Raw genomic sequence first — 26457 nt, forward strand, 5'->3', positions numbered from 1 at the left:
AAAACCATACCTGCTTATCAACATATCATCTAGACTCTAGAGTTCCTTTTACACTCTAGGGGACAGTAGTGTACAGCCACAGAAACCTTAGGGCCCACAAAGCCCAAAATATTTACTATCTAGCCCTTGATAGAAAAAATGCCAAGCCCTGGTCTAGACAGTAACATTTTGTAAAGTCATTTTGAAGACTTGGAGATCATTTTGTGTATCACATTTTCCTTCTATGTTTAAGTATCTGATATACCACACCGTTTTCTTAGAATTGCAACATTCTTAATCATCAGCGTTGCTCAGTTCTCTTCCTTTTTCTCTGCAAGAGAGAGGGACAGAGGAGTTTCCCTCTAACATGGGACTTTTTAAACAAGGAAATTAGATGTAACATGTTAAATACTAAATGCAGTTGGTAGGTGCTCAATAAATGGTAGAAGGGAAGTCTGTTGTCAGTGGCCTCGACCTCAATGGCAGTACTCAGTTATCAGCAAATATAGTGTCAAACAGACCAGGCTGCAGAATGCTGACAGCAGATGAGTCAAGAGAACCAGTGGAAAGAGCGATGCTCACTCTTCTGTTTGTTTCTTAGACCTGGACAAATACACTTGCCTGAGCCATCTTCACTTTCTTGGCAAGAAGATGACTGACTTCTTAAATACAGCTCTCTACTCAGGGAGCAAAGAGCATTGCTTGGAACATCATTTGTGGTTTCTTTTACAAAGTACTGAACAAATGAGTTCTCATACTCCCTCACTTAAGATAAAATGATGAATCTACTGCAAGGTGAGTTAATGACTTTATAGACTGCCACTTGTCTTCAGGCTTGGACACAATCCACAGCACTTAAAATTTTTCTAAATAACAATTACAATCCCTTGGGCCTAATGTCACATCCTCCATGTAGGATTAGACCTTGGAAATAGTGTTGAGAATGAAGGAAACACTGACCCAGGGCAGGGAATTGCCCTAAGAGCTGGCCAGTCCTTTGTGGGTAGGGCTAAGATGAATGACTTGCAAAGGCTAGATGTGGTAAAGGCCAATGTGTGAGCTGCACAAGAAGGGCCTCGGAGCTCAGAGCAGTGAGAAAACAGCTGCAGGTGGAAAGTAAAGAAAGCAAAGAGCAGTAACTCTCTCATTTCTACTGAATATAAGGAAGAGCGTCCCTCTACAATGCAGGTGAATGTGGGTTATTAGATTGCATTGAATTTCTACGTTTCGTGGTACATTCATATAAAGCAGGTGTGAGGTGTTCTATTTCCCAAATACAAAAGAGAATGGGATCATTTTCCCTGCTCTGCTCTGAGGATTAGCAGGTCAGTGTTCCAGGTACTTCCTTTGAAAGGGCTGCACTTCACCAAATCCTCTCTCCCTCATGGCTGACACTGAAAGCAATCTAATGGGCTATTTTTATTTTGACAGCTGTATCCTCTTGCTCTGGGCACAGAAGGAAGTCCTAGGCCACCTTGGTTAGAGCCTGTGCAAGGGGAACTCACAAGGTGAGAGAGGGATGCGGGGAGAGTGTACACAAGCGTGTGAGCACACCAGTCACCAAAGAGGCCAGAGGTTTCTCACTAGAGTCAGCAGGACCTTAAGATGACTGGTTGAAACCATTCAACCATGATGCCACTGTAAATGTAGGAACAGTAGCAAGAGAGGCTTCTATTAGAAAAGATGGGACACCTTGGTTTAAAGGAATGCAAGGTGACAAAGGAATGCAATGTGGTGATAACTGAAAGGAGAGAAATAATTTCTCAGTTTTTTTTTTTTAAAAAAAACCAAACACTTGGAAACATTATTCTTTGTTAGCTATGAGATTTTTATTTTTTTCTTCAGGGCATAGATTCAAGGCATTCTATTATGCTGTTTAAATTAACAATCATATGGAGTAGATTTGGAATTGCCTTCTGCTTGGGTGCTATGGGGTTGATCTCTTTGGCAGTGTATTTCATTAAATAGGTAAATTCAAGTCGTATCAATCTCACCATTACTAGGCCCTGATTGCTCTAAAAACTGGTACACCTGGAAATGATCTCTAAGTTGCTTTGCTTAGGAATAGTTTCTAAGATCAGAAGTCTCATGTTAAGGTCTAGGCTCTAGACAACTCACCCCATGATCATACAACGTCAAGGAAATTTCCCTTTGCAGCCATTAAAATGATAAAGGGATGGTCCAATGGCAGCTTTCCCACATATCCTTTCCTTTCTCTGGCAGCTGGCTGTGGTTCTCACCAAAGGAGACTTATAGATTACCTCCCTTTAGTTTGGGAAAAATGTGAGAAGCAATCAAGCATGTCCACAAGTTGGCTTTCAAAGGAAGGAGGCTCTAACTCAGAGTCCAGACATCTACTTCCCTTCCTTCTCCCTGAGCTGTAAGCAGCTATGGTGAGGCTAGCCTGAACTGTCACCTTGCATTCCTTTCATTTTCCCATTAGAAAAGGGCAAGAGTGAATTGAAGATGCTCTACTCCATAATGAATGTTGAAACAACACCTGTACTAGTTGTGGTGATAACTGAAAGGAGAGAAATAATTTCTCAGTTCAAACCTGGGTTTAACACTAACCTCTGCCCCAGCAAAAACAAAAATCTCCAAAACATCCCAAGAGTCAGATCACAGAGAGGAGAAAACACTTCAAAAAGCAATGTGGGCACAATCTGACCTGTTCACTTAGCCTGCACCAAGATGATGACACTAGCTAGCTGCCACTGCTTCACTCTCAGGCTTTTAAAATCAGTTTGGATCACTTCCCTTGCAGGTGTGGCAGGCACCAGGTCCACCTGCAGTCCCTATCAGCAATGAATTATTAGGAGCATCTGAAAATGACAAATTTGCTTAAACTAGTCTTCAGTAAATGAAGCTACATTTAAGTCATTTTTCTTATGGCTAAAAACAATGATGCTTCCCATAGAATCATTAACTCTGCTTTGGATCTTAGCCAACCAAACACCTGGTTGAGAAACCTCTGGCCTCTTTGGTGACTGGTGTGCTCACACGCTTGTGTACACTGTCTCCCGATCCCTCTCTCAAACATCTCGTTGCAGACTGGAAGACCATGCCAAGGAATTTGCAACCCACCCAGTCCTCCTGGGCTAGACATCCTCTGCCATGCCATCACCACCAGGGTGCCCAGAATCTCTCCCCAACCCCTGCCACTCCAACTGTTCTTTCTGACCATTACTACCTAGCAAACCTCTGTTATCCTTTAGGATGACACCAAAGTGCCAACTCCTTGGCAAAGCCTGGCACAAGGAGGATAATTGCTGAAAGCCACATGTCTTGTCTTATACACGCAGTGGTATGGGCAAGGATATTCACTCCAGCTCTATCTGTAATAGCAAAAAAAAATTAGAGCCAACCCACATGTTCAGCAGAAGGGTAATGGTCAATTATTATATATCTGTGTTAACAAATACTCTGCAACAATTCTAAAAATAAAGGAAGGTTTATATGTATGCACAGAAAAAGGTTCATTGTTAAGCAAAAGGAAGAAGTTGTAGAATAATATCCACAATATGATACCATTTAAGTAAAATTAAACATCAGTTATGTATTTCTGTATGTACATATTTAAGTGTGTAAATGTACAGATAAGGGTTTGAAAGGGCTATATCAAACTCCTAAGAATGGTAAAAAGAAGGAGGATAGGAGAAGAGGGTGGGAAGGATGAGTTTTACATTTTTATATATTTTTATTTTTTATGATGGGAGTATGTTTTTGAATGAAGAAAAGTAGAGAAGGAAAGTAAGCAGGTGGCTGAGCCATGCTCCTGGTATTGTTGTAGTGATGGGTAGATTGCATTTGAATGTTCAAGCTTGGCTGGAATGGGTTCTGTGTTTGGTAACAATGTTTCCCATGGATTCATGTGCAAATGGGTGACATCAGCCAAGCTACATCTTAGTCATCCATGGTCAGTGGATACAAAATACTCATTTTAGTCATCTTAATCTTCAGAGGCAGAAAATAGGCCCAAGACACAGATTTCAAATGTATAGGTTTTATCTTCACTATCAATTATGTTCTACTTCTGCTTGATTGTTTCAGTTAAATGAGTTTATGTTCTATTTTGGGATTCATAGAACCCCTAGTTATGTAGCTTAAAGCATTCGGCAAGATATCCTATTCAGATTGGCCGTTGTTTCCAGTATGGATGATTTCAGTTATTTTACTAGCTTTGCACAAACATCACACTGTCAAATTGCTAATGAAGTCCAGGGCCTTTGGAAAGAAATCATTGTTTGACCTGGAATGGTTTTCAGATTGACAGTTGTTTCCAGTAAGCCTCAGTCGTGTTCATCTCTCTAGGAAAGTTCCTTTGATGCTGCCCAAGTATCACTGGCATCTGCTATACCAAAAGGCTTGCAGCAGCTTTCATGTGTTGAGGTAAATTTGTTTGAAGCCAACCCCAGACTTAAATAGAAGTGACTCAAATAGAAATGATTATGGTAGGTATCGAAAACTGTCTAGTAATTGCTCTTTCTCGAATCAAGCTGTATCTGAGTTCCTTGTGTGTGGGCATTCAAGTGCAGAAGAAGGCAGCTCTATCTGACTGCTGACCACTCTGTGACAAATTCACTTGCAAATGGAGTTCTAAAGCCAGAATAGCAGCATGAATGGACTAGAAGGGCCTTGAAATCCCCTAGTCCTTCATTGATTCTAGAGAGGAAATGTTTTTTCATCTTTTAATGAAAGAGATCTATATTAACCTTTCACCTGGCTTTCTAGAACAGAGTCCCCAATCCCCAGGCTGCAGACCGGCATTAGATTTTCATAAGCGCATCAGTCCCTGGTGCAAAAAAGGTTGGGGACTGCTGTTCTAGAGCACCCTGTACTTTAGCTATGGACCTTCTCTTTAGTACTTATACTTACTGACCAGTGTCTCCACATAACTGAAGACTTCTGCCAAATCCTCTTCCTAGATTTTTCCTCTAAGTCAAGTCCCAGTTTCTTCAGCATTTCCTGCGAGCCTCTCTGTCATCCCTCCTTGCTTGACTTCCCTGTGTGATCAAATACCGAGCACATTGTGCACCAAGTGCTGTGTTCCTGAAATGGGCTTGCCTAGTTTGCATCTCTCCCAGTCCTCAAAAGAGAATATGCCAGTGGCAAAATCTGCCAGGATTGTCTGTGTGGTATAGCTGGAGAGATTGTATACATTGACACAACAGCAACCAAATAGCCAGTAAGTGCTGAAGTACATGGTGTGGATGGTAGAGGTTCTGTCTGTTTATGCAAGATCCTCATGGACTGGCCGCGGGGAGGGGTGTGTGTTTTGAGAAAGACTTTGTAAAGAGAAGTGTTAAGGCAACCTTGTAGGACTAGTATAGTTTGGTTTAGTCTGGAGCTGTGTCTCAAGAGTAGTCCATCTAGGCTGGTCAAGAAGGGGGAAATAAGCCCTAGAGCCATTGGAGATGTGTTAATTATATCAGCTAATTATAGGGTGAAGTAGGAGGTCAGCATGGTGAAGTGAAGGTGGTGCCATCTTCAGTTCTCCTCTTAGCTAAATTGAGAGTTATTCCTTCACATTCAGCAAACATTTATTGAGTAGCTACCTTGTAGCAGAAATTGGGAATAAAACACAAAGAGAAGTAAGATATGAGAAGAAGCAAAATACATAGAAATCCTTACAACAATACAGAGTTGTAAATACATAACAGAGGCAAGGATCCCTGGGGCACCCAGTAGAAAATAGCAATTATCATATGGCCTATAGGTCCTGTGACTTGAAGGTGATGGCCAGGATGGACCCATGAGTCCTGAGAGCTGAGGACTGGTATGGTCACCAGGTGGAAAAGCAGAACTGGTGGTGATGCCCCACAGGTCTGACTGTGTGGCCGCCAGAAGAGGACCACAGGCAACGAGGCTCTTTCTCTTGAGCCAGAACATGACCCCCTATGATTTGAATGTTCCCTTAGCTTTTCATGATCTGGCTATAAGATCCCTGAAATCTGAGACAACATCTCAACCAACTCTGCCCTTACCTTGAGCATGTTGCCTTGGCTGTGGCAAATATTTTAATTTATTATTCACTGTCTGTATCTTTGGTGTACTGTCTTCTATATAGGACTAAGCTTCTAATACAAACCAAAGGTAGCTGAAGGATCCTTAAGAGATCAATTAGAAAGTCACAGAAGTGTCACAGGGGATTCTTGGTTGTAATACTTTAGCAGGAGGTAATCCTGAGTAGAGGCTACAACAGCTCTATAACACAGAACATCTACTGCTAATCTGACAAGTGAGTAACTGCACAAACAACCCACATAAATGAAGCTGCATTGGATTAACCATATCATCTGGCTTCACAAATTACTCATGATTAATAAATCATTCTTGGCACAGCTCTTCTTTTACCCACCCTCCACTTCCCCGCAATGAGCTACAAATGATCAAAGATATGATTTCCCACTTTAAAATGAAGCTGAAAATTATGTGGCCCTTACTTCATCATCAGCATCTTCAGAGGGGACCCTGTGTACCAGACCCAGGCTGAGTGCTGGAGAAGACCAAAGGAATCCAAATGCAGTACCTACTGGCAGCAGGCCTGAGACCAGCTCAGGAGCCTGGACACAGGCAGTGAAGAGCTAGGTAATCAAACAGAGGTTAAGTAGCCATTTGGTATACTACAGAAGCTATCACAAAGTGTACAACATTCTTGTCCCAACAAAGAGTACAAATACAGATATTACAGAAAAAAAAAGGGAGGCAGCCCTGAGTTTGGAGGGCACTGGGAGTGTCCTTCTCAGAAGAGAGTTGGGCTGAGCTTTGAAGGGAGGGAAGGACTTGGGTGAGCAAGAGAAGGGTGAAAGAAGAAGTGCATAGACAAACATAAAGCATAGTTTATTATACTTCGAATGCCATTTAACAGCTTGGTTCTGGTTTATTTTACATTTGGGAAGCCAAAAATACTTTTGAGAGAGAGAAAAGGGTGAGTCACCAGACAGATATGTAGCAGGGGAACTAGGCCCTTCAGGAGTCCCTCAGTCTCTCAGCACCACCATCTAAGCAGATTGAACATCTTACCTTGGTGACTTTCCTCATAAATAAAGGAATAAACAAAAACAGTGATACAGACATATAGATAACAGTACGTATCAGAACCATGAACGAGTGGTGGCCAACTACAAAAATAAATAAATAAATAACAAAATTAAGTTTTGAGCCTAGACACCTCAAAAAAGAATTGCCTTTAATGTTAAAGGAAATATAAAACAGAATCACCAGGAATAAATGTCTGCCTATGAAAGCATCTTATTCTTAAAAAATAATAATTAAAAATCCCCCAATTTAAATGGTTCAAAATATAAAAGTCACAACTTAAAATGGAGAGAATATCTAAGCTAAACATAAGCTTAAAAAACCTATCTATACATACAATGCTGTGGTTTAAATATATGTGTATAAACTACATCACACATGAATCCATGGCAAACACTGTTACCAAACAATATTTTTTCTATTTAATCCTGAAACATACATTATTTAAATATTAAAATTCTTTGGGTTATTAGCCCAGCGAAGGAATGAAAATACTTTTTAAAGCATTTTCATTAATAGTGAAAAATAGTTTTGTTTCCTGCAGGTGCTCTGGTTAAATACCCAGAATGAAAAATGAAACAAACTCTGAAATTTTTACAGTAGAAAGATAGAGTTCTGTTTCTTTTTTCAGGGGAAGGAAGAATGCTTTCATTACTCAATATTACTTCCTCAGCACCTACAAACAATGTGAGCTATCTGATTTGAAAAAGCAAAATCTTTGTGACAGGAGTTTTTACTACCCCTCAAATCTGGAGCAATAAGTATATGCTGAAGACACAGCTCACAATAAGGAAACACTTGACCAAATGCAAGCAACTTCCCAACCGAGTCCTAAACATGAAAACAGACGAAGGGTTTTCCCTGCTTAAATGCTATAATTATAGTTTTGGGCTTAATTCCTTTTGAAATCATGTATGTAGCAATGATTTTCTTTTCCCTCCTGGCTCTGCCACTTGCTAGCAGCTGATGTGAGCAAGCTGTCAGGCCTGATTATGAAGGAACCAAGACAATGCCATCTGCCATGCTGGGCTCACAGAGTTTTGGGAGGATGGAACAAGACATGTGTGATCTTGTAGAGTCAGGGCTACACCAGAAGTCATGTCTTGTCACTCTCTACCAGGCTCTCCTGGTTGGAATGCCACCAACCAGATTTCCCAAATTCCCAGCCATTTCCAAAGGCCCAGACAAATGCCTGGTCACTACAAATGTCTCCAGATTCACATGGCAGAGGAGGGACCTCATTCTTTGAGCTTCCATAGCCTCTGTTCCTACTTGATTCCTAGCAGCAAGGGTAAGCACCAAGCCAGAGCTCTTTGTTCACTGGGCTATAATATTTATAAAATATTTATACTTTTAATTAATTAACATTTATAAAATAACCATAATATGTATCTTGTTTATAAACTAAGCGCTTTGCCAGGGCAGATACTGAGATTTACTCATTATCTCCAGCACCTGTCCTGGGGCCTGGCATGTAGTAGGAGCTTGAGAAATGAATAAATCATTAACTCCCTGCCTTCAAATGGAAGAACTGTCTTGACAAGAGACTCAACAGTGTGAGGAAGGCAATTGAGGCAAATAAAACAAAACAAAAATGTTGCTAATTAAAAGTAAAGAAGAATAAAACTCTGTGCTGGTGATGGTACTTTCACACACTGCCAATAGGGACATAAATGGTATAACACTTTCCAAAGCTGATGTGACGATATCTACTAATACTGCTAGCAAAATCAGAAGCATCTGTCAAGCTCTATGAGAGGACCCAAAGTAGTGAGGCACTCTGGAAAAATCTCAGGCCTGAGAAAGAAGATCCAGATTTCCATAAAGCTACCAAGAGCAGCTGTGAAATATGAGCAGTCCCTTCATGTCTCTGAACTTCAGCTTTCTTGTGCAGCTGGGATTTCTACGTCATACAAAGAGTAGTAGTCATAAAAATGGAGACAGAGCTCTTCGGATTTTAGTTTAGGACTGACCCAAGTGAGTATGTGGGTCCCCAAGTTTCTGCCAAGTTTCTAAGAGTCTTAATTCTGAAGAACTACTCTTCAGATACTCTTTGAAAGAAATAATAATTGAAGCCTCAGATCTCTTTCCCTTAGCTGACCACCTTGCCTCATGGTTCAGAGGATAAAGAAATCTGTATCATCCATTAAAGACCACCTGGCTCCACTTGATGATCAGAGGCAAGACTCAGCCATTCTACAGACCTGAGAACAGTGCCTTTCATTTTCTTCTGCCTATCAAGAAAAGTGTTAGACCCTGCTAACACTATGTTGGGAAACTCCAAAAATTACCCTAATAATGGAGAATCAGATCTAATTTGCTAAAATCAACCAAGTTCCTTAAAGTCCTTCCTAAGGAGAATCAATAAATGCATAATAACTAAATATATTTTCAGCATATTCATGAAAATTTTCATGTCAGGTGCATGTTATAGTATTGTCATTGGCCAGGTGTTACAACAGATTACACTCAAGAAGATGTAACAGGCACAAAAACTGCGTAACCTTCTATTCTGCCTATTCTAGCTATACCAGGTTGTCACAACGATCCATCCTAAGGCAGTCTCAGTTGGTAACAAGATATGGTTTGGCATCATTTCCTTGACTCTAATCCCCTCAGCTCACCAGACATGTAAGCATTCCTCTGAACAAGCACCCTGTGCAGGAGACTCATCCTATACTCCAAGGGGCAGCAGGCCTCTTTCCAGGGTCCTCCTTAATCTAGATTCCCACGACCATATTCCGCAGAATATGGTTCCATGGATGTTATCAGGTCACGTGTCACATAGCATGCATACATGCAAACTGGTTCCCTGCTCATAAAGACTGATAAATGTGTGCCTTCAACGCAAAACTTGAGAACCTTTATTATGTCAACACAAGCATGAATCTTCTAGAGGAATTTAACATGAGCATGTTAAATTCCCTAAATTTATTTATTTTTTGCAAAGCATCACATCACAGTCCTACTGTTTTGACAGTCTATCCTTTGAGAATCCTTACTAAGCCCTGACCTCTGTTCTAGAAACCATATTGAAACACAATATGACTTCCTTCTCCCACTTAGCTTCCATCATAATAAGCACAGACCTAAAGATTCTAAAATCTCTTGATAATTGATGGTAAGCATGCAGTGCTTTTAAACCTATTCGTATGTTTGCTGGAAATGATCCAAAGAAGTACCTACAGTGTACTACCTAATACACAGATAGTGATATGGCAGCAGGACTCGCAGAACTCCTATGTGTAAGTGACAGGACTGAAGCCTTTTGATATCAGATAGTAACTACCTCCCTACTTCCAGCCCAGGACCAGACTAGGGCTGCCCAGAGTTAAGTTAAGAGCCATTCAATAAACGTACATGGTTCTGAAGATCTTAGAAAATGAAGGAGGTCCCAGCTCTCTCCTCTCTCATTCCTTATCCCTGCACTCTTTATTAGGGCCCTTCATCAGAGGATCAGCTCACAGATCTGGAGAAATGAATTGAGGTTTATTTGTCGTCTATGGTTCTGTGGTACTATAATGTTTAATAGAATTACTTATTAGTCCATGTCTTCATTTGTTTTATACTAACTGAAATGTGGCAGCTCTAATGGCTAAGGAAAATAAATAAATTTAAAATAAAAGATACATTATCTACTGTTGCATAGTACGAATTTAAATAAAAACAGCTTGAATTAGGATTATTTCAAAATGACATTTAAAACTCCAACACCCGGCCCTAAAATAGAAAAACACAATACTCATCATAATCACACATGCATTATTTTCTAAAAAGAGGTAACTTAAGCTCTGTCAAGGCTAATATACAGAAATCGATTCTGCTCCTGGCCAACAACTCAGGCAGATATACCGTTTATTCGAAAGCCAAAAACACAATGACAGCTTCTACTCTGAGTCTCTGTACCAGAGAAGCGCAGTAACAATTTATTTCATTGTCTTTCATACATAAATGCAAACGGCACATAATCGAGCTTAAATGGAAAAAACAAACAAACAAACAGGAAATGACCAGCCTGAAGGAAATGAACAGCCTTTATTATTCTAGATTCTAAAATCAGAGATAATTTTGAAAGGAATGAAATGAGTTTTAAATGTCCTTAAAATCCAGAGGAAAATAAATGCAGCATCAGCTTATCCTTTGTCACTTAGCCAAAAAAGCCAAACAGATGTACAATCAGAAAAAGAACCCTTCCATCATGCCACAGACAGGGCATAGACATAAATGTGGCCTGAGTCAGCAATCACAGGAGCATACTGGTGTCAGAGAGAACACAGTCGCCTTCGTTAATGTCCTATGCACTCGAATGGAACACAAATGAAAACATGTGCGCAGCTCTCTTACCTCTAACATAGGCCTGGCACTATCGTGGACAGACAGAATGTGTGTCACCTTATTCTTGCTCAACTGCTCTGCATCTCTGGCATCTGTCATAGAAGAAAGAGGGTGGATAATTCAATATTTTCTCCAAAGTTTGGCCAGGAAAAACCACAAAATGACTTGCATATTTCTTTCTTGAAACTCCATAACTGACCATACCCAGAATAATCTAGATCTAAGAAGTTTAGGGCTATCACTTTTATGTATTTTGTAGATAATAAGTTTATTTCTGATTGACACAGCTTTTGATACAAAGTGGTCATATAAAACTTGAAAGGTATTTACATTAATTAACACTGTAATCATGATTATTGCTGTTGAGAGGAAGAGAACCTATGAGATCATTTCGTAGTTGATATTTGTTAAATTTTAGACACAATAAAACATATAACAATAAAGATGTTTAAAATATTTTTTAAAATTACCTCTTAATGATTAAGAATCTAAGTTAAAATTAAATATAAAAGGCTCACTTACCATATAAGAAATAGGAACCTGCCAGAGATTACTTTACCCTTATGTCAAAAGGAAGGATGAATAGGGTTAAAGAAGTACAAATTAGTAGTTGATAGATGGTCGGGGGGCTGGGAAGCACAGCACAGGGAATGTAGTTTGCATTAATATATTGGCTAAGTGGAAAACCAGAGGAGAGAAGGAGTAATTAGGGGATCATTTTATAAACTATATAAATGTCTAACCAATGAAACTAATGAAAACAAACCAATAAACAAACAAACAAACAAACAAATAAATGGAGGGATGAGTGCAGATGCAGACTTACAATATCTATATTCACTTTAGGGAAAAAGTAAAAGTAGAATATTCTCTAGAAATTCCAAACACAATTTTCCGTAAGTTATCAGTTGGCTGTTAAATGATCTGCAAATGAAACTAATTCCTTTCCAATGCACCCACCTGTAGAAGACAGACTGAATGAATCTCCGCAAATTGGAACCCTTCTTCTAATCTAAGAAACAGGAGTCTGGCAAGATACAAGATGTTCTTTTCCCTCTATGTCTCTGTCCTGGCCTGGGATGAGTTTTTTAAATTGATAGAGGGTAAAATGGACCAAAAGTCAAATGTTTAATTATGTTTCTGGAGCATATTTAATGATATGAGAGAATACTCAGGCTATAACATTAAGCACAGGAGAAAAACAGGTACGAAACTATAAATACAATAAAAATACAATTTGTTAAAACACATAAAGACATACATATACATGGGGGTAAAACTGCTATAAGAAATTATAATAAAGTGGTAATCTTTAAGAGAGGATATTATAAGTGTTCTCAATTTTTTTCTTTTTAAATATATTTTTGTATATATTCAACATGAGTGGTTCTAAAAGTTTCACATACTTATGAACTGTCTGGGGGACTTGTTAAAAAAGCATATTCCTGGGCTCCAACTTAGTTCAAGGTCTATGACAGGGCTGAGGAATCTGCAGTTCTAATAACCCTTGATGACTGAGCAAAAACTAAGAACTCTGTTCTAAATATTCTGCAATAAGCACGTACCACTTTTAAAGAAAGGAAAAAAAAAACTCTGAAAGTAGTATTAAAATCTTGGTTTTAAGACTCTCTTCATCACTTCAACCACTTCAAGCTTCAAATTCAGATGTGCACAGCAGTCATCTACCTCACACATACAGGGACTCAATTCCAACTGCTTTCCCCACTCAGCTATCATAAGTTGCAGCATCAGTGAGCTTTAAATTAGGCAGCAATTAAAATCATTTAGGATCCCACAGGCAACCAGTTTCCACATAGTCACCAAAATGCAATCTTCCCATCACCACCCATATGCATTTGAATTCATAAGAAGTGAAACAAGATAAAGCGGAAGCTTTCAGTGCTCACAAAAGAGTCCCCACACTCCCTGGCTCGAAGGTGGGGCAGAAAAGGTGGGAGAGCCAGAGTAGCAGTGGAGCTCTCTAAAGCAGGTTTAGGACAATCTAGGACAGAATCTTCCAGATTCTGATTCTGCTCAGGATTTAAATTTTAAAGATCAATATTTGTTTAAATACACTTTTCTTTTTTAAAAAATAGTTTTATTGGGATAATTCCCATACCGTAAAATTCACCCTTTTAAAGTGTACAATTCAAGGGTTTTTAGCATATTCAGAGTTGTTTAACCACCACCGCAATCTAACTTTAGAACATTTAAGCACTACATATACTTTTGTAACACAGATTAATATAAACGACAACAAAAAAAATGGTTTTGATGTAGGATTATACATTTGTGACTACAGAAGACTACTTGATACCACAAATGAGACATGTGACTACTGAACTCCAAAGAAAATGGTAATTACTCTTGGACAATGCTTCCTTTGCTCTGCATTCCTGTTTTACTATAGTGTTATCCACATTGATACACCAGTTTGGGATTATCCTTTTTCATACACACAGGCTCAGTCCACCTATTTGAGTGTGTGTAAAATGTTTAATCAAAGCTATTGGATGATGACTTTGGACCTTTTATTCTTTAAGACTACAAGTTATTGATGGTTCTGGATGGCTGCCTACAACCACTATGTTAACAAGCTATGAACGCAGCTGATAAGATTCTGGCCATGGGGTTATCAGCTTGCTCGCATGCATATACATAAGCCTGAAAGTTTCACACCATGTCTCTCTAAGCACAGAATCATAGAGGAGGAACTTAGTCTTTTGCTGCTCAAACCAGGGTCTGCCAAGCAGAAGCATGGCATGACCTGGAAGCATGATGAAAATGCAGATGCCCAAGCTCACTACATACTTATGCAATCACAACCTGCACTTGAATAAAAACCCCAGGGTGCCAAATGCCAGATTGTTGGGGCAAGATGGCAGCTTAAGTAAATGCTGTGCTTGCTGCTTCCCATGACCACATTAAAATTATAATTATAGAACAATCACCCTGGACAGTCATCTGAAGACTAGCTGAACAGAACTAGGCCAATTCGAGACTGGTAGAAGGGGAAAAGATGGGAAACAGCTGGCCCCAGAACCATGTGTGGTGGATGAATATCAGGAGGGCTATCTAAGCAGCAGCGGTGCCCCCTGCGAAATGAGAGGCCCCAGACTCACAAAAGGCTCCCCATCTCAGGGTTCCAGTGCCAAAAAAGGAGTCCCAACAACAGCTAGTTGTGAAAATCAGCAGGGATTGTGCCTGTTCAGGTGAGATGGAAGGCGGCTGGCAACCCAGACGTCCTCTTAAAGAATTCACACACAGACTCACTTGCTCTCAGGCACTCATTCTGAACTCTGGCAAAGGGACAGCAACTCAGGAGGTGCCAATAACAAACAGGGAAAGCCTGAGTTGTGTGGCTGCAGGGAGAAGGCTAGAGGGACAGCCATCATTGTCCCAGGTGGGTGCCATATTGCCTGTGTTGAGCCCTCCCCCACATGGCCAAATCTAAAACTGAATTAACCTGGTGAGATCCTCTTCACTCTGGTGACTCCCTAGGATCCTGCTCCACCCAAATTGCACACCAGTAAATGCGCTTATGGTGGATGAGCAACCAGCCCTGCATTGTGTACCATAGGAGGCTCTTTCAGCAGCAAACAGTAGGCCTTGGCTCATGCACCACTGGAGGCACTTCCAGTGGTAAGCAACTAGCTGCAACTCACGCTGCAGTCTTTTTAGACAACTCTCAGGGGCCTGTGGGGACAAGGTGGGCAGTGGCTGGCTTCCGTGTGCTCTGAGACTTTTGTAAGGGGTCCCAGGCTCAGCACTGGCACCAAACCTGAAACTATATTAACTTGGTAAACACCACTTGCCCCACCCTGGTAACTACCTGGACCTCACCTAACTCATATGGTAATTATATTCTTATTTTTTGTGGGACTGCCATACTCTTTTCCATAGTGACTGTACCAATTTACATTCCCGTTAGCGATGTATGAGGGTTCCTTTTTACCCTCAACCTCTCCAACACTTGTTATTACTTGTCTTATTGATAGCTATTCTAAAAGGTGTGAGGTGGTATCTCATTGTGGTCTTGACTTGTATTTCCCTACCAGCTAAAGTTGAGCATCTTTTCATATGTCTCTTGGCCATGTTTCTTGGGAGAAGTGCCTGTTCAGGTCCTCTGCCCATTTTTTAACCAAATGGCTTGATTTTTTTGTTGTTGAGTTGTATGAGTTCTTTATATGTTTTGGATATTAGGCCCTTACCAGAGGCATTGTTTGCAAATATATTCTCTCATTCAGTTGGTAGCCCCTTTGTTTTGTTGGTTTCTTTTGCTGTACAGAAGCTTTTTAATTTGACATAGTCAATATTCATTTTTGCTTTTACTTCCCTTGTCTTTGATGTCAGTCATAAAATCCCCTTTAAATCCAAAGTCCATGAGTTTAGTTCCTATGTTTTCTTCAAGGCAATTTATTGTTTCAGGTCTTATATTTAGGTCCCTGATCCATTTTGAGTTAATTTTGCTGTATGGTGACAGATAATAGTCTAGTTTCATTCGTTTACATGTAGCTTTCCAATTTTTCCCAGCACCGTTTATTGAAGAAGCTTTCCTTTCTCCATTGCATATTTTTGGCTCCTTTGTCAAAAAATTTGCTCTATACATTAACAATGAAATTTCAGAAAAAGAAATGCAACAAAAAGAATGAAATACCTAGGAATAAACTTAACACAGGATGTGTAGGACCTATACACTGAAAACTATAAGACATTATTCAAAGAAATTTGAAAAGACACAGAAATGGAAAGATATCTCATGTTCAAGGATCAGAAGAATCAACATAGTTAAAATGGTCATATTACCCAAAGCAGTATTCAGATGTAATGCAATACTCATCAAAATCCCAATGGCATTTTTTAAAGAAATTGAACAAAAAAACATCAGATTTGTATGGAATCACAAAAGACCCCAAATAGTCAAAGCAATCTTTAGAAAAAGGAACAAGACTGGAGGCATCACACTAACTGACTTCAAATTATACTACAAAGTGACAATCAAAACAGCATGGTATTGGCAGAAAAATAGATACACAGACCAGTGGAACAGAATTAAGAATTGAGGGGAAAAAAAAACCTACGTTACTTTTATAATCAGGAAAAACAGAATTTTAAAAATACTATTCACAATTCAATATAAATTGCATTAAATAAAATAGCCCCTCATTAGTAAAAATAGCTAACCATATTCTTTCCTCTCTCTTGTCATCTCTCTTGGCCCCTGGACTCTTGCTGCCTGTCTCCCTTTATCCTCTCTATCTCTGCCACCCTCCCTGCCCCTCATCCCAAGCATTACTTGGCTTTCAGAAGTAAATGTCACCTTTACACAGTGGGAGCACTGAAACAGAAACACCCAACAGATCCTTCTCTTTGCTATTGTACGTTCCCTGCCTAGCTCAGAGGAAGACCCCACCTGTCACTAGGTAGACCTTACTTTGGTAGCAGATGAGTTCCTGCAAGATGCTGTTCTAAAGGGCAAAGTAACAGCTACATGCTTCCTTAGGAAGGGGAATTAGCACTCTGGATCTTAAATATTGATACAGAAGATGGATGGGATAACCAGTCCTAAGATGTGGGAAATGCCAGAATGGCTGTGGGAAATAAGCTAGTCTAGTAAGTCAAGCAGAACTGATCCTGAATAAAATTAAGAAAACTATATTAGAAGAAGTATTAGAAATTAACACTATCAACACAAGTGCTCAAGAAAAATGGACATTTGGCTGGAAAAGACTTCTTTGGTAGTGCCTTTCTAATACTCAGAGCACCTGCTGCACTGTTGTGGACTGAAAAGGATGGCCATGCAGGATGAGAGATCAAGCGAAGGGGAGAAGGAAGGTCTCCGTTTTAAAAAGACCTAAGTCCCTCTGCTTTGACACTGAAAACTAAGCCATGTTTTGAGTCATTTCTCAAACTTTTGCCTCTCAATTTGTGAATTCTGCTGACTAATGGGCAAGAGATTCCAATCTGTCTTGCAGTTATATTTTCCACTGCAAAATTTAATGTCTTCTAGAGTTATAAATTATTATACATCATAATAACTTCTAGAGTTATAAATTAGCTGTTAGTGAGTTCAACCTTTAAGTGGATACATTTCCAATCTAGGTTGGGGGCTAAAACAGGACAATTCATACCTGTTCCCTTATCAAATCCTGGCTCTGATATTAACTGGTGGCAAGTTTTTCTGTGCCTCACTTTTCTCACCTATAACATGGAAAAATAGTAAGGGTTGTGAGAAGTGCTAAATGATACAATGTTTAGAACAATGCTGTCTGGCTTATAGTAAATGTTATCATTGCCATCATTATTATCATCATTACCAGAGTAAGTCCCAAGGCTGTGGTCTGGGCCTCAATTTCCATCATGTCTGAATGTTTCCAAATACATGCTCACTTCAAAGACATGATTCCCAGCTGTACAGAAGGCTGTACCACCTGAAACTCATCACTCAGCACCCAGGTCTCTTAGGCTAAGTTAACAGCAGACTATCACGAGTCAATGTTCAGTAATTCTACTCATCTGAACTGGGGAACCATGCTCCAATTGACAGACACAAAACAAAAGCTCTGAGACCTCAAACATGTCTCTTTGTACATCACCTGCACACACACAGTGCCTGAGCTTGTCTCCCACTTTGCAAGTTTCTGTGGAGATCTTTAAGCAATGAAGGCTTCCACCGTCCGCTAACAACCACTTCTGCACTTGTTAAGTTGTGAGGAAGCAGCTAATCCCCACCCTCTTGGCCTAGGATGGAGCTGATCTTTGAGTTTCCACTTCCTACCTTCCCTCCTTACATATGGGCAGAAACAGCTGCCAGCTACAGGAATCTTGACTAAGAGGCTCTCATCAAAGACCAGGCTTCAGAAGCTGGGTTTGTCAATGGGTTTTTCTCCAGGTGGAAAAATCACCAGGTGTTAGAAAACTGTTTGTGATTTATTGCAAAGTTAAAAAGAAGAAAAAAAAAAGCTGCAGAGCGACTTGTAAAAAATTCCACTGGAAGAAAGGGAGGAGGGAAGGGGAGGGAAAAGAAGAAAGGAAATGGCACAGAAGACCATTCAATGACTGGACTGAGGAGACCATGGCTGCTAGAACCAAGGCCTGAGTAGCAAGTGTCGATCCATACTCTGTAAAAAAAATTGAACTCTCAGAAAATTAAATTTTTTCATTAAATTTCCTTTTTATATTTCTATATTGGTTGTTGTCTTATAGTAGGCATGTATTATTTGTGATTTAAAAAGAGAAGAAAATGACTAAATGAGGCATCACACTAAAGCAGATGAGAGCTGGATTCACTTTCCAGAAGTCATGATCCTTTCACTTTGCATTTCCATACTTGCTAACTAATGTTGATGAGCGCCTATAGCACACCTGGCATGGTGTGGGTGCTTTATGAACATCTTCCCACAATAGTCCAAAGTAGGTGTGTGGTTCCTATTTCCAGATAGAGAAGATGAGGAGGACTTACCCTGGCTGACCTGCCATGTACCAGGCAGGAAGTGAGTTCTTCATCTGCACTGTCTGGCTCAGTCCTCACCACAGCCCCAGAGCTGACATTCTTCCTCTCTCACATTGAGTTTGCTTAACGTGTCTGAGGGCAAACATCTGGCTCATGGGCTGTGGGGTAACTGAATTCCAAGGCAAGCCCATCCCATTGCTTCTCTCCATTCTGCAGGACCTGCTCCCCCTGTTCTATACCTGCTCCCCACTGAGGACTAGGACACATGTCCACATCAGACTCCTAGCACAGTGCTCTGCACATCGGGCACTTGCAACAAGTTTGTGGAATGGATGAGTTAATTTACAGGCAACTATATGAACACAACACTTCCTTCCAACTTCTTGGGGATTCACCACACTATCATTCCTTTGTTTTAGATAAGCCTTACACTTGATAAATGTTTAAGAAATGTTTGGTGAGTACATGAAAAAAACATAACCACATACTAATGTCAGAATAACTGAAAGCAATAACAAAATATCAATTGTCTGAACAAAGATAGGTGTGAGTTGTTATAAAACTCTGATGGGTGAAAACTACAAAGCAAGAATCCTGGAACTGTGAAGGATTCCTATGTCACTCACTATTTAGAAAATAAATATGGATTTTAGTACAAAAAAGGAGTTTTAAATACTTCCTTAAAGTTGTGCATAATGTCCTTCTATAGGAAAGTAACCTTCTATGTGTTAGGATAAAACTCTCATAAATTGTGGGAAGAAGTATTTAATTTGGTTGGTATTTATTACAATTTTTAATTTGTAAACACTTTCACCTAGTAACTCTACTTCTAAGAATTTATTCTAAATTCTGTTCTCAAACACAAAGACATTCCCTTCTCCCCATCAAAGCAGTTAAAAATAACTAAATAACCTCTAAAGACATTTGCTCTTTTCTATATTCTAGCTCCCATCACAAAGCACTTGCTGCTTTTTGAGAACTACAAAGCTTACTGATTTAATAACTCCAGAACTATTTTTAACAGGTTCTAGTAGCAATTAGCAGCTGTTAGCTCCCTATGCTTAATTCTCTTTGAGGCAAATTAGCAGCACTAGGAGCCTTCGGGGAAATGAAGAAAAAATAAATATTATGCAGAGAAATCATAAAGACTGTTTTTATAATCAATTTGAACCTGAACTTACAAATTTAAGCAACAACCACAAAACGGGGAGGAGTGTGTTCTGGCTTGTTTGGGGTGGGAGGAGTTTCAGATGCCTATGACAAAGTTTGGCTCTTTTCAACCCAGTGTGGGCAGACTTGTTTCTACAAGTTTCCTAGGTCTATTTCATCCTATTTAAGTTTACCCTATCTCCAATGCTAAGGAACCAGTGTTTTCACTTATAAACATTCAAAGCGTCACACAGCATGAGGACCTGGCCCCTCTCTGGAAATTAACAAAAGTCTGTTTGCCACTCTGCACTTTGCTCCATGGGTTTCCACTCACCTCTGTGACCACAGAGCATTTTGAGACAGATAAGCTAAAAGTAAAAAGTTGGTATCTGACAGCAAATCAATAAATACATATTGAATAAGTCACAGAGGAATGTGTAAGAAGAAAAGTCAACACAAGATAAGAATAATCTGCCAAAGATAAAATTGCCTCTTATTTTTAACAAGTGATTAAAATAATAGGTTTCTGAACATTTATTAATAATAACTAGAAAAAGTGATAAAAGATTATCAAGAAGTTACATGGCTACTGTGCTTATTAGCTGTCTTCTTTTGATAATAATGTTCCAACATGTATGTGGAATTAAAATGAAGATCACAGGTTAAGGTGGAAACAGCAAGCTCCACATGCCTCTGTCAGTATTGGCCGAGGGGCTGGAACACGAGGAAGAGGACCTAACAAGGAGCCTGGGCATAAGTGGTGGCCATGTCCAGACCAGACTTTGTATAAACTGAGTTTATACCTCGACTCAATCATATGTGAAAAGACTAAAGCTAATCTTTTAAAAAGTAAACTTAACTTTGGGTGGAAGCAACCCAAATGTCCATCAACAGATGAATGAATAAACAAAATGTGGTATATACATAAAATGCAATAGTATTCAACCTTAAAAAGAAAGGAAATTCTGAAACATGATACAACGTGGATGAACCTTGAGGACATTAGCAGTGAAAAAAGCCAGACACAAAAGGACAAAAACTGTATGATTCCACTTATATGAGGTTCCTACCTAGAGCAGTCAAATTCATAGAGTGAGAAAGTAAAATGTTAGTTTCCAGGGGCTGGGAGAGGGGGAAATGCAGAGTTAGTCTTTAATGGGTACTATCATTAGTACTAAATTGGTACTGAAAGTACTAACTTTCAGTTGAGAAAGATGAAAGAGTTCTGGAGATGGATGGTGGTGATGGTTATACAGCAATGTGAATGTACTTAATGCCACCGAATTGTACACTTAAAAATGGCTAAAATGGCATATTTTATATTATGCATATTTTACCACAATAATACAAAAAAAAGAGATAACTCACCTTTGAAGTTGCCAATATACAGGCCAGGCAGGATCTAGGGGAGAGACACATACCAGATGTGAGCATTACAGACCTGATGCTGATAAGGTTTTGCACACAGATGCTGGGCCCTCACCAGAGTGGCTGGTGTACAGCCTAGGCTTGTCGCCTGCTACACCTACTTCCTAGAACCTCCTCAGATGGATAGCATGCACAATCAGGCATCTTTGTGTCCAGGGCTCTGGCCTGCCCATGGCCAGTAGTAACCCTGCCCAAATAGCCTATAGATGGTAGTGTGTTGGTGTCAAGCAACTTTCAGAACTTTAAAGACCAAGATCTTCCATAGAACTTCACAGATCCCATGTGTCCTTCCTCATTTCTGCCCTGCAAGTGCTCTTTGGCATCCTGAGTTAAGCCATAAAACTAAGTGCCTCCAGCAACCCCTCCAACTTTCCTGCCTGCTTTTTCCCCCATGACTCCTCCTTTCCTCACTATACCCTAGACACCCTCTACACATCCCAGGCTTCTCTCACTGCTCCAGAAAACCTACCCTCTGTTGTCCAAGGCTTTTGCAAATACTGTCCCCACTGTTAGGCAGCTTTGACTCATGCCCAAAGGAGGCCTGTCCTGATCTCAGAGTCTGGAACAGGCCCCTGTGTCACTGCCCACAGCCTGCTGTGCTCCCATTGTGGTGATCCTGTCACAGGGGCATTACTAGGTGAAGGTCTGCCTCCTCTGCTGAAATGGAAGGCTCTTTGGGCAGCAAACACATCCTGTTGCTCACTGCTGCACACTCAGCTCCTAGGTCAAGCTTAGGTCATGATTACCATTCAGTAAAGAGTTGCTAAATGAATGAATGAACTGTTTTCTTAAAAAGTTTTAAGAACATACATTTGCTCCCAAATATCTACTTCTCCTAAGGCAATAGTTCTCAAACCAGACTATCTATCAGAATCATCAAAATCTGTTAAAAATTCAAATTTCTACACAAGCCCCACCCCCTATATGGAATGATTGAGTAGATCTGACATGAGACCTAGGGACTGTATTTTTCACAAGCACCCCCTACTTTGCAAAATACAAAACCAGAAACTAATTCTTGTCTTGCCAATACTTTATATGAAATCTCTGAAGTCCAAATATGGACACTGCTTTGGAAGCTACACCACGCGATATGATTTCCAAGTGCATACAACATAAGCTCTATGAATATGTAAAACAAAATCTCAAAGAAAAACTCCAGCATCCACTGCCAAGGAGTTAAAAAACAGGTCTTTCTTGAATTATAATCAGTCTTTGGGATTCTCCTAACTGGAAAGATGGAATAGATACTTAATCATTCCTGTTTTACAATATAAGAACAATGCAAGTTCATCTTGGAGATGGATCGAACTGATGTTCTCTGGCAGTTCTTGCCTGCACAGAGCTTTTTTATGTGTAATATCTCATTCTCCAAGGTCTCTCCTATCTTTATTAGGATGTGACATTAGCTACTAAAGGCCATAATCATCACATGGTTGTTTGGGTGATAGTGACAAAAAATTTCATCCTTGACCAAATTTTAGTTGGGCAACTTTGAGTCCTCTTCTCAACTAGGCCTTGTCCATAGACTGCCAGATTTAGCAAAGAATCCTCCCACCCGTGATATCCAATCAAGCTCTTCCTTCACCTGATATTTAATCAAGTTCTTCTTACAAATTTCCCCTCTACTCCCTCACCCTGCTCACTGGTTATAAATCCCCACTTGCCTGTAATATTGGGAGTTCAGTCTCTCACTTGCAGTAGTCTCTGTCTTCCTTGCCATTTTTCATAAGTGACAGAATAATTTTTCTTTTATGCCACAAATGACTCCAGATTCATTCAGTTGACAGTTATAATGGACTACAATATGGGCATGTTTGTCATATTGTATGTATTGCAAGTTACAGAATATATTACAGTGGTTGAATGGTTTGCTGAATTCATGTTACACATGGGCACTGTGCTGGGCACTTGGGATAGTGGTGTGACTGAGATAGACAGTTTTCAGGGCTCTATAGTAAGTGCCACTAAGGTATTTAAGATGTTTGGGGCTGTTAGAAAGAAGTAGATATTTTTATGTATGTTTATTTACTCTATCTTAGAAATGTCATGATAAAAATAAAGGAATGGTAAAGTCATGTGTGCAGTACAATGCCTTCATTCCTATGCTTACCTCTGTGAAGCGGACACAGGAGGCTGGGAAGGTCTGGGGAGGACCACTTTTGTATTTCTGTATGTAATTTTCTATATGGTTTGAATGTTCTAATCTTATGCATGCATTACTTCAATTTGCTTTTTGTTTAAAGTCAAGTGGTGGTATTTTGGAAAAAGATTATGTCTTATTTTTACTTTTCTTTTTTGTACTTCTACTTTCTCTACTACATATAAATTAATACATTCATATTATTTTTTTAAATAAAATAAAACAAGAGCATGAGGTTAGATCACATCTGTGCTCCACTGCTCTAGAACTATGATTTACTGATTCCTAAATCTACCCTTTGGAACTCAACTCCAGTCTGGCTTCCACTCCCTTCACTCCACTATCTAAAACAGATCATTATCTTCTCTCCCCCAATTATCAATTCCTCTTGTCCCCTGATAGTGTCACCTCTCCCAGTCATCCAGAATGAAAAATCTGGAGCCCACTCCCACCAGGGCACGTCTCTCTCCCTACCCTAGCACCCTCCCTCTGCCCAGTGAGTTATGAAGTCCAATCATAGCACCAGCTCCTTGGCTAATGGTCACCACCACAGCCCAGAACCTCAGTTCACACATGAACTAGAGAAGCAGCCACTGAACTTATTTTTTGTCCCATCAAATTAATTTTCTAAAGTCATATTCTCACTGGGTCATTTGCTAGATCAAAATGTTCAATGGCAAAACCTTTCCCAAGAAAACGAAGGCCAAAACTGAAATTCAACTGAAAATTTCAACATGACTCTCTACCTCTGAAGGATTTCCCCATTTTAATCTCCAGCCAAGCCAAATAACCCCTATTTTCCCAACAACCCTCACTGGTCCCACCTTGCAACATCACCTTTATTTGCTCCCAATATTCTCTCAAAATAGAGAAGAGGTCCTCACTGTTTGGGATCCCTCATCTCTTCAGTATGTTAAAAAATTATAAACCCTTTAATGAACAATTATTTTATTTTATAGGTTTCCTAGTCTCTGAAGCCTTTTCCTGTGTTTGGAGAATCCCCATCCCCCACGTTGGAGTCTTGGTGGGAAGCAAGCCCAGCTTTTACTACAGAAGCTGCAAATGCCAAATATTTACTCACTTCTACCTTTGTTGCTAAGGCATGGACAAGTGACTGAAGTGCAACATGTCTCCACAGCTGTTCCAGACCAGAATCCAGAGATAAGCCAGGACAGCCTACCTTACAGTAGCAACATCTGCATCTTGGGGCAGTCCCAGAAATGCTCTCACTATACCAGTTGTAGAACTAGCTCCTGGCAGGGTAGCCTAAATCTGATTCTCCAGCCTTCCTGGCTATCTGACCTATTCTACCTAAAGCAGCCACATTTGGGTTCTGTCGCTTACAACCACAGACCCTGATGCAGGCCTTTCAACCCCGAAAAAAATGCACAAATGCAAATGAGCTTCACAGACCAAGCAAGTCATAGACTAGCAAAGTCCTACTAACCCTGAAAGCATTTCCACTTGCACTCCAAGAACCAGATAGAGGTTACTCTAACAAGATTCCTCCCTCCTCTGAATTCTACTCAAGCCTGATTTAGCAATTCCTTCTACTCCTTAACAGCTCCCCAATTTATGTGCTCCTCTTGGAACTTTAGTGCAGTTCTCTTGTTCAACTTCTTAGGCTTCCTCTCTGATTTACTATAACAGCCTCCTAGAGATCTCCCCACCTCTGGACTTGTCCTTCCGAAGGATTCCTCAATCTGCCTCCAAGTGCAAAGTCGATCATGTGATATTTCAGATTAAAATCTTCTTAGGGCTCCAAGTAGCTATCAGCATGACACCCAAATTCGAGACCTCGGCAGGTGAGACCTTCAAGGACTGAGGTTGCTATGGCTTCAGCCTCTGCCCCATGCCTAGCACCTTCCCCAATTTTCCCCACATCCAAGGAGGTAAAGAGAGACACAGAGACAAAGGCGAGGTCCCCTAATACCAGCATCCAGATTTTATAGGAAACAGTCCAATTTTCAAATACTGTCAACTACCTTTAAAAAACCTTAAATATTGGGATAGATAAATAAAACACTTAAGCAGGCTGACTATGGCCCGTGGGCATCTAATTTATGACCTCTATCTGCTGCCTGCATCATATCTTTGAATATCTTTTCTCTAAACATAAATGGTTTTCCTTTGATTGGTAGGTACTCAATCAAGTAAATGATTTTTCAGTGGACAGATGAACAAATAAACATTGTGGATAAGCTGGGAGGAGGCGAAGCAAGGAAAGGATATAAAAACAATGGTGAGGATAATAAAAAACAAAGGATATAAAAAACTAACACTGGCCAAACAGAAATGCACAGTGAAGGCTGTGAGATCAAACTTTGTCCTTTTCTTCCCTGGCTGGGTTTCTGTATGGGGTCAGTGACACCAGGCCAGTAGCACTGGGGCTGCTATTGGAGGAGAACAGCATTCTAAAGGGATGCCAGGGCAGAATGCTGGCAAAGGCAGAGGTATGAATTTATTAAAATCAAGGAGCTAAATTACTAAAAATCATTTAAGATGCATTTTATATGCATTTAAAATATTTTTAAGTAATATAAAGAGAGTTATGTTATGTCAGTAAACTTTTAACTTCATTTTCCAGACCAGAAGAGTAAGCCAGAATTTCAAGAGTTGGAAATTGAAAGAAAACTGCTCAATCTCAGTTTCTGTAGTTTCTTCCATATAAAATTACAAAACAAGATCAAGGAAGGCTGGAGGATTAACCATTGGCAGGGAGAGAAATTATGGTTTTGTTTTCAAGGAGAATAATAAGCCCATCAATATTTAAACTTTTACACTAATAGGCTTCATAATTGAAACTTAAAACTCAAAAAATTTGACCTGACTTCTCCAATATTATTTTTGCTAATAATATCTAAGTACAGAAAAAGGGAAAATGAAATAAAACAAAATAATTTTCCAGCAGAGAGATGGCTTATAGAGGAAA

The 26457-nt window shown here is 39.8% G+C and overlaps 1 protein-coding gene across 8 annotated transcripts in view; it reads right to left on the reverse strand.

Annotated features, from left to right (window-relative positions):
* The window catches only part of DUSP22 (dual specificity phosphatase 22), a 57094-nt gene that overhangs the window by 23430 nt on the left and 7207 nt on the right, over positions 1 to 26457 (reverse strand). For 5 of the 8 annotated variants that reach the window (XR_005654226.1, XM_039869485.1, XM_039869488.1 and 2 more), the window contains exons 2-3: positions 21323 to 21356; positions 11362 to 11444 (exon numbers count right to left, since the gene is read on the reverse strand). The exons of 1 other annotated variant lie outside the window; for it this stretch is intronic. Coding sequence is in view for 6 of the 7 variants with exons in the window: in XM_039869485.1 (XP_039725419.1) it covers positions 11362 to 11444; positions 21323 to 21356 (117 nt within the window). In the remaining variant the exon portion in view is untranslated. Of the gene's footprint in view, positions 1 to 11361; positions 11445 to 11874; positions 12026 to 21322; positions 21357 to 26457 lie in introns of those variants that run through there. 2 more of the 8 variants (XM_039869491.1, XM_039869490.1) reach the window with 2 other exon arrangements.

This window comes from Pteropus medius, unplaced genomic scaffold, assembly GCF_902729225.1.
Source record: "Pteropus medius unplaced genomic scaffold, Ma_sr-lr_union100, whole genome shotgun sequence".
NCBI classification, from domain to species: Eukaryota; Metazoa; Chordata; class Mammalia; order Chiroptera; family Pteropodidae; genus Pteropus; species Pteropus medius.